Source organism: Miniopterus natalensis, chromosome 2 (assembly GCF_054644295.1).
Source record: "Miniopterus natalensis isolate mMinNat1 chromosome 2, mMinNat1.hap1, whole genome shotgun sequence".
Classification (NCBI taxonomy): domain Eukaryota; kingdom Metazoa; phylum Chordata; class Mammalia; order Chiroptera; family Miniopteridae; genus Miniopterus; species Miniopterus natalensis.
In genome coordinates this window covers 101294706-101308636 of record NC_142082.1, presented here as the reverse complement: position 1 = coordinate 101308636, position 13931 = coordinate 101294706, and the positions used below count along the sequence as shown (strand labels likewise).

Sequence of the window (13931 nt, the reverse complement as noted above, 5' to 3'; positions counted from 1 at the left end):
TCTGTAAATAGCTACCATAAAAAAATACAGACTAGAATAAATCCTGAAAAGTATCTCAATGTTATTGATTATATACCATCAAAGTTAGAAAATTCAAATGTGATGACAAATGTACTCTATATACCTGGAAAAAGAATAGGTCAGAGGGCCAGAAAACCTGTATCTATTTTTAACAAACTCTGAAAATAGTCTACTGAGGCATTAATTAATATATCTCATCTATAATGAAAGCACAAGGCCTAAAATAAGGGAAATTAATGAGGTTAATAAATATTTCATATAAGTTCTAATTGCTATGGATACTTTTGAAATCTTATTAAATGGCCCTGACAGAATAGTCTTAAAAGGGATGCATGGCAACTATTGATCACATGCATTACATATTTAGTAGCAGAGGCAGAGGATGCAATCACATGCACTCTAATACCTGGCTTCTTCCCATATTATTTTTTATCTTTGGCTAGCCCTAGACTATTGATTGCTTCCATATTGGTGTCTCACAACTATAAGAAACAAAAAGGACAGAGAAATTCACACTAGAATATACAGTTCAGCACCATTTGATAACTGTGTGCTAGCCTAATCACTATCCTCAATCCCTCCAAATTAAAACTATTCTATCTATTTTGGATCTTTTCCTCTTGCAAGGTCTCAGAAGTATGTTCAAAATATTTTGTTTGTACTCTTACCTTACACCATGTTAAAAAACTGACCCAAAATTGATTAAAGACCTAAATGTAAGATCTGAAACTACAAAACTCCTAGAAGATAGAGAGAAAGCTTTATAACATTGGATTTAGCAAAGATATGACATCAAAAGCACAGGTAACAAAAGCAAAAATAGACAAATGGGACTATATCAAACTTAAAACTTCACATCAAAGGACACAATCAACAAAGTGCAAAGACATCCTACGGAATGGGAGAAAATACTTGTAAATAATATATTTGAAAAGGGGTTCATATCCAGAATATATAAAGAACTCATATAAATCAACAACAAAAACCAAATAACCCAATTTCAAAATAGGCCAATAACTGAGACATTCTCCAAAGATGATATACAAATGGCCCACAAGCATAATGAGACGATGCTCAGCATCACTAATCATCAGACAAATGCAAATCAAAACTGCAATGATATGATATCTCATACCTGTTAGATGGCTACTGTAAAGAAAACAACAGGAAATAACAAATGTTGGTAAGAATGTAGAGAAATTGGAACCTGTATGCACTGTTAGTGAGACTGTAAAATAGTGCGGCTATTATGGACAACAGTATAGAGGTTTCTCAAGAAATTACAAAAACAACTACCATGATCTAGCAAACCCACTTCTCAGTATATAATGAAAATAACTTAAAGCAGGTTCCCAAAGAGATTTCCACAGCTATGTTCATAGCAGCACTCTTCACAATAGCTATGAGGTGGAAGCAAGCCAAATGTTCATCGAGGAATGAATGGATAAACAAAATATATATTCCAATGTATAAATACAATGGAATATTAATGAGCCTTACAAAGGAAAGAAATCCTGTCACATGCTACAACATGGATAAACCTTGAGGCCATGATTCTAAGTGAAATAAGCCAGACATAAAAAGACAAATACTGTATGATTTCAGTTATATAAGATATCTAGATTAATCAACTCCATAGAAACAGAAAGTAGAATGATGGTTACCAGGGGCTGAGGGGAAGGGAAAATGGAGAGCTGTTGTTTAATGGGTACAGTTTCAGTTTTGCAAGATGAAAAAGTTCTGGTGATCTGCTGCACAACAATGTGAAATATACTTAACACTACTGAACTGCACACTTAAAAATAGTTAAGATGGTTAAATTTGTGTCACACGTTTTTTACCACAACAAAAAAACCCTGAAACAGTGAAAAATATTTTTCTGTTAAATCATTTTGATAAGATTCTTTTTACTTTAACCACTGAAAATTTAGCATCTGCACTGAGATATGTTGTATAAAATACAACCAGATTTCAAATACTTAATATGAAAAAGTCAAATCTTATTAATAATTTTATATTGACTACATGTTAATACATTTTGAATAAACTACTTTAAATAATATATAATATTAGATTTAAAAATATTTTGTTATGCTTCAGAACAGTAACTCAAGGGGAACGCAGAGTCAATAGATTAGACGGTATTTATAGATTGGTGTGAAAAAGCCAGCAGGGAGAAAGGAATTAAATACAGAAGGGAGTTAATTAATGAAGCCTCTCCTGAAAGAGACTTTGAAGGATGAGATCAAGGGCACATGGAAAAACTAGACTTTAACAGATGTGAGACTGACATAGATAAGTTGAGGAGGGGAGGGACAGAAATCTGAGAAATCAAACCAGATCATCGTGAAGTGACCAAATCTGCAGACTATATAATAAGTAGGGTTGGATAAAGGGGTCTGTAAATGATGAAGTTTGGAATAATCCCTGAGTGATGAAGAACAAAATCCTTATTAGGGCCCAAAAGGCCTATATGATCTGGTTCTGTCTACCTCCCTGGCCTCATCTCTGGCCATTCTCTCCCAGCTCTCTCTGACCAGCTTCTCACTCTCCCTCAAAGTGCCATCCACCTCTGATTGCTTCCTCTGAGGAGGGTTTACCTGTTCAATACTTACTCAGCCAGATATATCTGTTCAAAGACAACTTCCTCAGGGAAGCTTCAGTGACACCCTGCTCCCCAGATAATACCCTATGCCAGCACTGTCAACAGAAATAGAATGTGAGCCACATGTAATTTAAAATGTTCTAGTATTTAAAAAATCATATTTGCTCAGCCAGGCATGGCTCAGCAGTTGAGCGTCGACCTAGGATCCAGGAGATCAGGGTTCGATTCCCGGTCAGGGCACATGCCCGGGTTGCGGGCTTGATCAATGACTCTCTCATTATTGATGTTTCTCTCTCTCTCCCTCTCCTTTCCTCTCTCTGAAGTCAATAAAGATATATTTAAAAAAAAAAATCATATTTAAAAAATAAAACTACTGAATGATTTTTGATATTATATTTAATCTAATATATCCAGATTATTACCACTTCATATATAAAAATTATTGAGGTATTTTATCTTTTGGGGTTATAAAATCTGGTGTGTATTTTACACTTACAGCACATCTCAGTTGGGATGAGCCACATTTCAATAGCCACATGTGCTAGTGACTAGTACTGGACAACCCAGCCCCATACTATTTCTTCAAAACACTTACCATATTTTGTAACTATAATGTGTGCTAATATTTGATACATGTCTATCTCCTCTAGATTGTAAGCTCTATGAGGATACTCCAGTATTCTTAGCTCAGTGCCCAAGCACTAGTTGACTGAGGGGAATGAGGGAATGGTTGTTTGAGAGACAACTATCTACACTGAGGGTCTGGCCTTTTTAAAAATATATATATACATTTTTATTGATTTTAGAGAGAGAGGAAGGGAGTGGGGAAGAGAGAGAAACATCGATATGAGAGATAAACATAGATCAGCTGTCTCCTGTAAGCCCCCTACTGGGGATAGAGGCTGAAGCCTGGGCATGTGCCCTGACCAGTTGACCTCTCAGTGCATGGGACTAAACCAACTGAGCCACACCAGCCAGGGCAAGGGTCTGGCCTTTTAATGGTCCTACCAAAGAATCTCAGGGAGAGAAGGAGGAGAAGCAGAGTTAATCAGGGATTTTCCTGGCAGGCACAGCACAAAAACAAGTTCAAGAGAGGCAAAGGTACCAGTGAAAGTGCTTAACAAAGGATTCCAACATGGACAGGGAAGACCTAAAGGTCAATAAACGTTAATACAACGGGGAATAGGAGATGGATTGGAATAAAGGACTGGCAAGATGACTCTGTCAAGAAGGGTGCTATAATACAAAGTGTGGGTGTTAGGGAGCTGGAAGGATAGGAAGCTGTGATCAAAGAACAGGATGTATAAATTTAAGATTTCTATTGTGGAAAATTTGGGGGAATGTTAAAATACAGGAGAAGTGAAGGTCACTGGAGTTGAGGAGCTAAGGTACTAAAAGTCAAGTGTATTACTCACCCTACTGCAAATGCTTAACTCCTTGACTGAATGTCTTTAAGATTTTCCTAAGTTCCACAAGGGCAGAGACAATCTTTTGTGTTCCACACAGCCCAGAGTTGATCACATAATGAATATTTAGGTATTCCATGAATATAATTACATTGAAAGTCAAAGTCCAAACATTAAAATAATGTGGAAGAAAAGAGGTATGGTCACAATAAAATAATAAAATAAGTAAGATATAAGTGAAGGGCTCCAATTGATTTGTTCAATAATTATTTATGCAGTTTAATTGAACAGTATTAAAAATTCTGATAAAGGATTAATTTTTTGGATTGGTGGCCTAATCCCAATTTGGGGGGAGGTGGGTGGAAGGGGTATCAATATTTCCTAGACTTGCTTTACTTTCATCTAAAAACAAAGTAATGGCGAATAGAGCCTTTGGAAGCTTTATTATAGCCAAGTATATCTTGTTTTACATAAGATACAGGTCCTCATAACTTGATTATAAACATTTTTTTTACAGTGGCTCCTATTACACACTTTAGGGCAATTTGTTATTTAAAAGAACTCTAAGATTACGATTTTAATAAAGACAAATATTAAAACTCCATTTGTTTTACATATGAAAGTGGTATGCTTTTAAAAGGACACCACTGTTTCCAGTATACTTATACATATAAGCACATATGTATACTACATAAACTACAGTATAATTGTATATAGTTATACTTTTACTTGTCTACTGCATATTTTCTGCATTAGTTTCTACTTTTCATTTCTCCTAACCAGTCTAATTCTGAGGAAAAAAAAATCCTTTTTCCACTACATAATTTTTCCATTGATGGATTCTGATTGTCAGAAGTAACAGTCCTAAATCTCAAGCCTGGAAAGAGAAAGGTGTGAAGTATGCTTAACCCTCTCTGCCCACAACACTTTTGCTCCTTTCTTTAAGCTTTTCTCCGCCCCCAACCCCCGCCTTTTTAATTTTTTAAAAAAAAGCTGATTGCAGAGAGAGGAAGGGATTCAGCTTTTCTTATCAAGATGTCAGAGACTCCACTCTGGAGTGTTGCTAATACCCAAGAGAGGACAAAGTTATGACACAACTATTGTCAGTTCAACACTGTAGGAAGCAGAATTCCTACACAAGTCTGTTCCTCCCTATCACACTAATATACACATGTGTAGTTGAACATGTAAGATATATTTGTATCTAGATGCACAAATACATCATACATATATACACACTTTTTTTTTTTCAAACAACACAGTTTCCTAAGTAGAGTGGAACCTATAAAATGAGACTTTTGATTCTTCTAAAAACCTTGTTGGATTTTGATATGGAAAGTTGGGCCTGGGGTGAACTTTCACCCCAGAAGCAGGGAAAAGTTAAATGTCTCTGCATAATAAAATAAAATAAAGATTTGCATTTTGGGGGGAGCAATCAGAAAGGAGAGAGAGGGGAAAGGGAGAAAGGCACAGAACCAACCAAATTATATGAGCCTGGAGTTCTCCTGTGATGGTGGCCAAATGCATTTTAAAGATAAAGATGCCTAATATTCAACATCAACACTCCTGGCACTGATATAGCATAAACCTCTTCTCTGTCTCCCCTTTCCCCAAATCTTCCATAAAGCTTACCACACCCACGAAGGCTTTAGGTGAACTTTTTTTTTCTTTCCATTCTTTCCTAGCTTCTGTCGGACACATCTATCCAACAACTTCATCACAGACATCTCAACCATCCATTAGTACCTCAGTGGTACTAATTTATCTAAACTAATTTATCTTCCTTTCCCCATTTCTATCATCAACTGTTTTTAACTACTCCTTCTCATACCTTCTAACATTCCATTAGCTGATTAATGTCGTCATCACTAAAGGAACAACTAATATTTATTGAGCACTTGTAATGTGCTAGGTACTCTGCCAAGGGCATTACATGCATAATTTCATTTGATCCTCAAATCCTACTAGACAGGTACTACGATCATTTCTGGAAAGTCAGGAAACCAAAGCTCAGTCAGAATGGTAATTCTAAGGGTAAGTTATGGAATTTAAACCCTGTTCTGATTCCACAGCAAGCTTAATCAGTACTGTACACTCCAATGCCTCCAGTCAAAATACCGAGGAATCATCCCTCTCTCGTTAATCATATCAAGTCACTTACTTAATCTAACCAATTATATCTCCTAAGTGGCACATCATTTGTACTTCCACTGCCTTCACACAGAATAACTGGAATTTGCCAAGTCCTTACCATGTGTCAAGCATTATTCTGAGTAATATACATGTTTTTCCAAGTCTCATCTCCCAAACCCTATGAAATGAAGAACCTAAGGGGGGGGGGGGGGAAGAGGTTACAGAGTGAGTGATTGAGCCAGATTCAAGCCTAGATAATGTGAATCGAGAAGCCCTGAGCACTTATGGCCTATAGTGTAACAGCTCCTATTTTGTCTCCCTACCTCCTATCTGGACCCTACTATTCTCCAGATTGGTGCAGATATCTTTCTGGAATGCAAATGTCATCATGACATTCTCCTGATAAAATAAAGTCCAATTTTCTTAATTTGGCAGACAAAATCCTTCATGTTTCTGTTCAAGTCAGTTCAATAAATATTTGAGTGCCTACTGTGAGCAAGACAAAGTGCTAAGTGCTCTGAAATGAGTAATACACCATCCCCTGACTACTACCCAGACACTGTGTGCTTGAGTCAGAGTAACTATATGCAGATCTTATAATGCAACACCCTACATGTTAGTCCCTCTGCTCAGAATGTACCTGGCAAAATCCCACACCAATCTGAAGTGGGATTTTGACTATGTGAGGCCTTCCCTAACAAACTCCAGACAGAAATGCTTCCTCTCTTAAGTTCCCACAGCACTTTGCTCAAATTACTTTCAGGCAGCCAGTGGAACAGAGGTATGGATCAGCTTCCAAATGAGAGTATAGCAACTTAGGGCAAAAGCTGACTCCTGCCATCCAAGCCTGGCATGCAGTAGGCACTCTACCATTTGCTGAATTAATAATGAAAAATATTTAACTTGATGAGGAAAGGAGAGGAACAAGATACAGAATTAGGAATGTTAACACACAAGTGGAACAAATTAAAAGTAGTGTTATTCTGCTTCAGTTCTGATTTGGCCTACATTTTAGCCCTATGGGAAAACTCACATGTGTGACTTGGACAAACTAAAAAGGCAAAACTTTGTTATTCATTGCTTAACAAAGCTTTGACAGGCCAAAAGGATACTAGATCAAAGTCCATTTTTGAAAAGGGCATGGAGATGGGAATCAAATCAATCAAAGTAAATAAAATTGAACTACTGAGGTCCTACTTCATCAGTGCTGTGTCACAGTACATGCAAGAAAAAATAAAAACCAACATCTGTCCTGGGAATGAAAGCCAATTTACAAATAAGTATTACTCTGCAAGAATGGGAAATTCTCAAAGTGCAGGAGGCAGTTCCCATACATCAGAGCTCATCACTGCTTTTCACTCAACTTCGTTTCTGGTTTCCGTGATTTAAAAAGAAACATCTATACAGTTAAGCCCAGCCCATGCATGAATGGACAGTAGCTCCTGGCAGATACAGATGTCTTTGATTCATAGCATTATATGTAAACTGAAATATCAAAAGAAACACTACACATAAGTCAAAAGTCCTTCGCCTAAAACATGGCATAAAGCTTTGCAAAGTGAGCAATGTATTTCCTGAACGGTGCTTTGTGTGCAACTGCTTCCAAATTAAGCTCCATATTTTGAAATCCCCTCCTCCCCGCGCCGAAGATGTTAAATCTCTCTACTACCTTCTCCAGCCTAAAGAGTAAGGTGAGATTTACAGGCAACAGGCTGGGATGGAGGTTAGGGTCTCCTTCCATTCCTTTTCAGGGGGACAAGACCCGATGTAAGGCAGCTAGTTCCAATTACAACAACATACACGCAGGAAACAGGAACTCATTCCCACCTCTCTGCTCCCTAAAAAACCAAACGACGCAAAGATCAGCAACCCCGAGGCCAGAACCACCAAATGGTAACAGCCGGGGGCCGCCCGCCTCTCCCAGGCGCCTGCCCGGCGGCGGGCACTGGGAGCAGGGCAGCTGGTCCCTTCCTCCCTGGACAAGCGCGGCCAGCCCCACACTGCTCCACGTTGCCGCAGCCGGGACCAGCGAGGAGAGCCGCGGAGGACCGCTGCGGCGCCGCTCCGGCCGCCTCCCGGGCGCAGCGCTGCCCCAACACCCCACCGACGCCCGCACCTGAGGCGGCTGCCAGGACCGGCGGGAGGGCGCGGAGCGACACGGTCCAGACAAAGTTACTCACTGGGAAAGCGCGGCTGCCCGGGGCGCGCAGCGGCTCCCGGCTCCCGGCGCCGCAGCCCAGAGTCAGCTCCGCTCTCCTTGGCCCGCTGAGGGAGCCGGGAGCGGGGCGGCCTCGGCTCGGCCGGGAGTTGCCGCCGCCGCCGCAGATTTCCTGGCAAGAAGCAAACTCTGGCCAAGACTTTACTTCTCAACCGCCCCTGCTGCCTTCCCGGGGGCAAGCGCCATGGCCCAGCCGCCCAACCCGACACGCACCTGGACCAATCGGTGGCAGAACAGGGCGGGAGGGGGCGGAACAGAGAGTGGATCCGCCTATCCGAGGGCTCAGGGGGCGGGCCAAGCCTGGGCCGTCACACCCGGGTTAGAGTGAGCCCGCTCCGCCCCCGCCGCCTACCCTCCACCCACTGGCTCTGGCCAGGGTTCTCTGGGTTACCTCGCTTAAGACGAGCTCTAGAAGTATCTCTGCTCTCCCCGCTGACGGCCGCGAGAGGCTTGGAACGACGAGGGGAGGCAGTGAATATCTAGGGGAATCGGGGGAGAACAGGTGGCACAGGGAAGCAGAAATGTAGATAGCTGGGCGAAAGGACAGCTGGGGTAGGGTGGTAGGAGCAGGGGTTGGCCCGGTGGAGGAGGGCGAGGGGAGCCGGAGAGCGGGGAAGGGAAGACTATTAGCGAAGAATACCTGAGGGGACGGAGAGAGGAGAGATACGCGGGAAGAAGGGGACGGAGATGGAGTCTCGTTGCAAGGTTGCCGAGGCGGAGGCGGGGGAACCTGAGAACAAAGGTGAGGAGGTTGAAGAAACCGAAAGGGTAAAGGAAAAAGGAAGTCCAAAGTCAGGGAGGACGTACTCCAGGGATAGAAAAGATCCTAGGAGAGAAAGGATGGGAGGAAAAGTTTTCTTCCAAACTCTCACCCTTCCCCCAAAAGATCGAGACAAACGCTTCTCCTTTGACCCAGCTTAGATGTGCAAAGATCTTCGTTGAGACAAATACCGTCTTAAACTTAACCTATTCTATTGTGAAACTTATCAAGATGTATTTATCAACTATAGTTTAAGCCTGTCGTCTCATGAAATCCCCCCAAGGGCTGGGGTCCTGCATGCGAGTTAACGCTGTCCCCCGTAGGTCTAGCAGCAAGTAAAAAAGAAGCCGGATTTGGGCCTTAAGAAGTAAGGTGATTTAGGGGAGGCAGGTAGGCCCCGCCCCCTTCGCCTACACCTGGGGTAAGGTGCCAAGGGCTGAGCTCTAGCGCCTACAGGACGCTCTCGGCTTCGGGAGTGGGGCGGGAAGCCGACCCCACCTGTCCCCGCTAGCTCTGCGGGCCCGCTCGGGCCTAGCCACTGCCCTCCTCGCGCCGGGGGCGGGGTATGTGGGCGGGGCCTACAAGCCCCGCCCAGCGGACAGGCCGTGTGGCGCCGCTGCGGCTCCACCTCCCTCCTTCCGTCTTCCGCTCCTTCCGTCGGTTGTTCCTTCCTTCCTGCTTCTCTCGCACGTTTTGTGATATGGGGCAGAGCATCCCGTCCGCCAGCACCACCTGAGGATCCCGGAAGCCGCCCCCGCCATGGAAGAGGATCAGGAGCTGGAGAGGTAACGGCCGAGGAGGCGGGCGGGCGGAGGGAGCGGGCGGGAGGAACGGGCCGCTCCCTACACCGGAGCCAGCGGCCGAAGACGGGCCCGCGGCCGGCCGGGGCCTCAGCCTCCGCGTCCCGGCCTGACTGGGAAGGCACGGGAAGAGAGAGAAATAGGCGCCTGGGCGGGAGAGGGCTCCGACTGGGAAAAGAGAGAAGACAGGGATGTGTTTGAATAGAGACCCAGAACACTAGATACCAAGGAAGGAAGTTGTGAGAAATCCCCAAACTGCCTATCCCCAATTAGAACAGCGAGAGCAAATCAGCTAACGTGTAATATCACACACCAGGCCTAAGGCCCCCTGTAACTGTAGCCCAAGTCCCTCTGTTTGCTGAGTTCTCTTTCTCCCTCTTGCTTTATTGACTCTTCTTAGACTTTCCATTCTAGTTTTCTTACCTCCTCCAAGTGGAAGCCATAGTTGGGCCTGCACGTTGATCATCTGTAGTCTTTAATTTTACAATAGTTTGTGTTTCTCTACGCCTTCCAACTCGCTTTTCATCCTTTAGCAGGGCTACCCTATTCTATCCTTTCTTGTGATTCTATCAAGAGAATATTTTAGCAAACATTTAGTTTGTGTTTTAAGGAAACTCCCCTGTGGCCAAATGAAGTAGGGAGAAACTGGAGGCAATAAGTTAGGTATTTATTGATAGACTATGTGGAGGCAGGAAAATAAGGGGCTAATGCTAATAGTTTTATGTAATTGGAGTGCATTAGAGTATTAATGTGTTGCAATTGTGATATAGTAAATGAAAAAAAAAAAAGCTAGTTACAAAGCCATATTCAGTATGATCTCATTTTTATAAAAAATATGTGTGTAGAAAAATGTCTGGATTGAAGACCTCAATGGCTGAAGGCGAGAGGAAGACAGCTCTGGAAATGGTCCAGGCAGCTGGAACAGATAGACACTGTGTGACATTTGTTTTGCACGAGGAGGACCATACCCTAGGAAATTCTCTTCGTTACATGATCATGAAGAACCCAGAAGTGGAATTTTGTGGTTACACTACAACCCATCCTTCAGAGAGTAAAATTAATTTACGTATTCAGACTCGAGGTGCTCTTCCAGCTGTTGAGCCATTTCAGAGAGGCCTGAATGAGCTCATGAATGTCTGCCAACATGTGCTTGACAAGTTTGAGGCCAGCATAAAGGAATATAAGGACCAAAATGCAATCAGAAATGAATCCACATTCTAGTCCCTTGTGCACATACAGGGAGGAACACCCTCTAGGATACTCTCTTCGTGATCTTGCACAACCCAGAAATAGAAGTTTGTGATTACAACATGATCTGTCCTTCAGAAAGGTGTGATTCTGTTAACCCATTACAGCTGTGGGAATCCCTGCAAGAACCTTTGTATTCTTCTAATAAATTCTCTCTTTAAACCAATTTGAGTGGTTTCTGTTCCTTGGCCCTCAAGGTTGATTATTTTAGGGTTTTTTTGTTTTTGTTTTATGAATTGAGCCAACATTGAAAGTGAGGAAACTATGAAAAAAGCAGGGGCCTAGACAAGGACTTCTATCGAGGAAATGAGAGAAAACATGCAATCATGGCTGTGATTGGGTGAGAGGGAGATATGCAGTAGAACATGACCCCAGATAGATTCTGATTGGTTTTTTGGGGGGGAGGGGAGAGGAATTGGCCTCTTGATACATGTATTTTAGTAATTCAAGAGAAAATTCGTCCTTTGCTGTGATCTGTAGATTGGGCAAGGGTGGGGAATAATTGGAAAGAACTGAGAATTCTGGTTTCACATGAGAATTTTAGGTAGTATCAGGCTCCATCTTTGTGGTATTTATAGGATAGATACCATTTTACTGCTTTAATTTGACCTAAATAACCTAAGTAGGTCAAGTGAGTTTAACTTTATTAGAGAGGGAGATTACTGGGATGATCAATAACCTTTTCAGTCCTTAGGTAGATATCTAAGTGTAGCCCAGGGTTACATAAAGAAGCAGTATTTGAAAGAAAGTAAGGACAGGGAGAAAGAAAATTCGGAGAAAAGGATTAAAAAAAAAACAAACCACAAGATTATCAGTGAATCACAGCTAAGAGCTGTCCTATTTCTCTCTCCAACCTTGTCTCTTACATCTATCCTACTCCAACTTGACTCTTAATTCACCCTAAGTGCCTCAACCTTTGAACCTGAGCACCCCACACCCCAGTGCTCCATGCTTTGTTTCCTCTTCCCGGAGGACTCTTACTTCTGCCATACTGTAGTATAGGTAAGAATTTGATGTAGGACTCCCCATCAAGTACAGATGTGTGTACTTATCTGTGCTTTCATTATACTCTGTTTCCTGGTCTTGGATTTACTATGTGATTGTTAGTGCTTATGTTGTCTACCATTGCACCAACTTGTAGCACAATGCCTGATAGGTAGTGGACCAGTAAACACCAGATGAATCCATGTAGCTAGTTATAGTGTGTAGCCTTTTACTCATTCATATCAGGCCTCTTCTACTGGCCTGCCACAGAACCTGTATTTCCTACATGTAGTCAACTTCTTTAGATAAATGTATTTCTGTATATTATATATATATATATATTGATTTCAGAGAGAGGAAAAGAGAGGGAGAGAGAGAAACATCAGTGATGAGTCATTGATCGGCTCCTGCATGCCCCCAACTGGGGATCAAGCCTGAAACCTGGGCATGTGCCCTGACTGGGAATCGAACCGCAATCTCCTGGATCATAGGCTAATGCTCAACAGCTGAGCCACGTGGGTTAGGCTGTATTTCTGTATTTATTGATCACCTAGCATATACCAGGCCCTAGGTTAGACATGTTAGTGGATGAGACACAGGTCTTATTCTCATGGAGCATACGTTATAAAAGGAGTGAAAAGTTTTTACATATTTGTGAGGGGAAAAATAAGAAAACATGAGAGGAGAATCTGCTTTAGATATGGAAGTCAGGGTAGCTCTTCCAGAAATTACAAAAGAGAAGGAACTAGCTGTGCAAAAAGGAGAGAAAAATGCATTCTGGGGGAATAGTATGTGTAAAGGTCCTGAAGCTGAAAACTGGTGGTTTGAGGAATTAAATGTATTAGGAAAAGATTTATATATTTGTAGCATGGTAAGCAAGGAGGACAAGGGCCTATCCTATGGGTTCAATGGGAAGAAGAGCTGGGGTGGTAAGTAGTTGGGTTTTAAGTACAATGGAAATGACATCTGAATACTTTGATTACAAAGTGGGGAAATGGATTTGTAGAGAGGCCAGAGTAGAAGCAGAAACTTTGGTGTGGCCTGGAAGGGCAGTAAGCTCATGATTGAGAAAAGAGGGTGGATTTAAGAGATGTTTTTGAACCAAATTTGTACAGAATTTGTAGACCTCAGGAATTGGATGTGGAAGGTGAGGAAACAGAAAGATGACTTCTACCTAGATTTGGGGCCAAATTAGTGAAATGGGAAGCTTAAAAAGGAAAATAGGTTGGGAGGTAGAAAAGGTGATTAAACTCAAAAGTTCCATTCTGAACATGTAGATAGTAGACTTGTGAGTTGGAAGCTGTGAAAGAGATCTAATGATGCTAGAGATACACTTAGTGAGTTCTTGCCATAAAGGTGATGTAAATCCATAAAAGCTCTCGTGTCGAAGAAGTGGGCCCAAACCCAGGGCATGCTTAGTGTTTCAAGTTGGGTTAAAAAAGGAGCAGCCAGTGAGGTAGTGGGAAAACCTGTAGAAAGCAGAATTGTGGAAGCCAAGGCTCTCCACAGGGAGAATGATGTTGAATGAATTGAACATGAGGAAGGAAAAGTGTTGACTGTATTTAACAGGGAAGTTGTTGGGCAGTGGGCCGCATTAGTTTAGTGCCTAAGACAACTAGACATTAACACTCGTTGTACAGAAGAATGACTTTGTTTGGGTTTTTCAGTAAAGAAAATATACTGCAGGACATCAGAGAACTAAATTAAAGTGGCAGCAGGGATGAGGAAAGATCAAAGTCATGGGGCAAAGACATTC

At 42.2% G+C, this 13931-nt stretch overlaps 2 protein-coding genes across 5 annotated transcripts in view; one reads left to right on the top strand and one right to left on the bottom strand.

Annotated features, from left to right (window-relative positions):
* Positions 1–8439, bottom strand: part of LNX2 (ligand of numb-protein X 2) — a 69952-nt gene extending 61513 nt beyond the window's left edge. For 3 of the 4 annotated variants that reach the window (XM_087814437.1, XM_087814436.1, XM_087814440.1), the window contains exon 1: positions 8346–8439. The gene's annotated coding sequence lies outside the window, so the exon portion shown is untranslated. The remainder of the gene's footprint in view (positions 1–8345) is intronic. The other variant, XM_087814439.1, reaches the window with a different exon arrangement.
* A 772-nt stretch (positions 8440–9211) lies between these two features.
* On the top strand, positions 9212–11357 carry LOC107546461 (RNA polymerase I and III subunit D). The gene is made up of 2 exons (XM_016224879.2): positions 9212–9928; positions 10789–11357. The coding sequence occupies exons 1-2, from the start codon at positions 9903–9905 to the stop codon at positions 11162–11164; spliced, it is 402 nt and encodes a 133-aa protein (XP_016080365.1). The 5' UTR covers positions 9212–9902; the 3' UTR covers positions 11165–11357.
* Positions 11358–13931: the final 2574 nt, after the last annotated feature.

What these genes read in the sequence shown, in the direction of transcription:
- LOC107546461 (XM_016224879.2), top strand. Translation starts at nt 9,903, where the DNA reads ATGGAAGAGGATCAGGAGCTGGAGAG. An exon ending in GAGGATCAGGAGCTGGAGAG is followed by an intron (nt 9,929 to 10,788) that starts GTAACGGCCGAG and finishes ATATGTGTGTAG; the next exon opens with AAAAATGTCTGGATTGAAGA.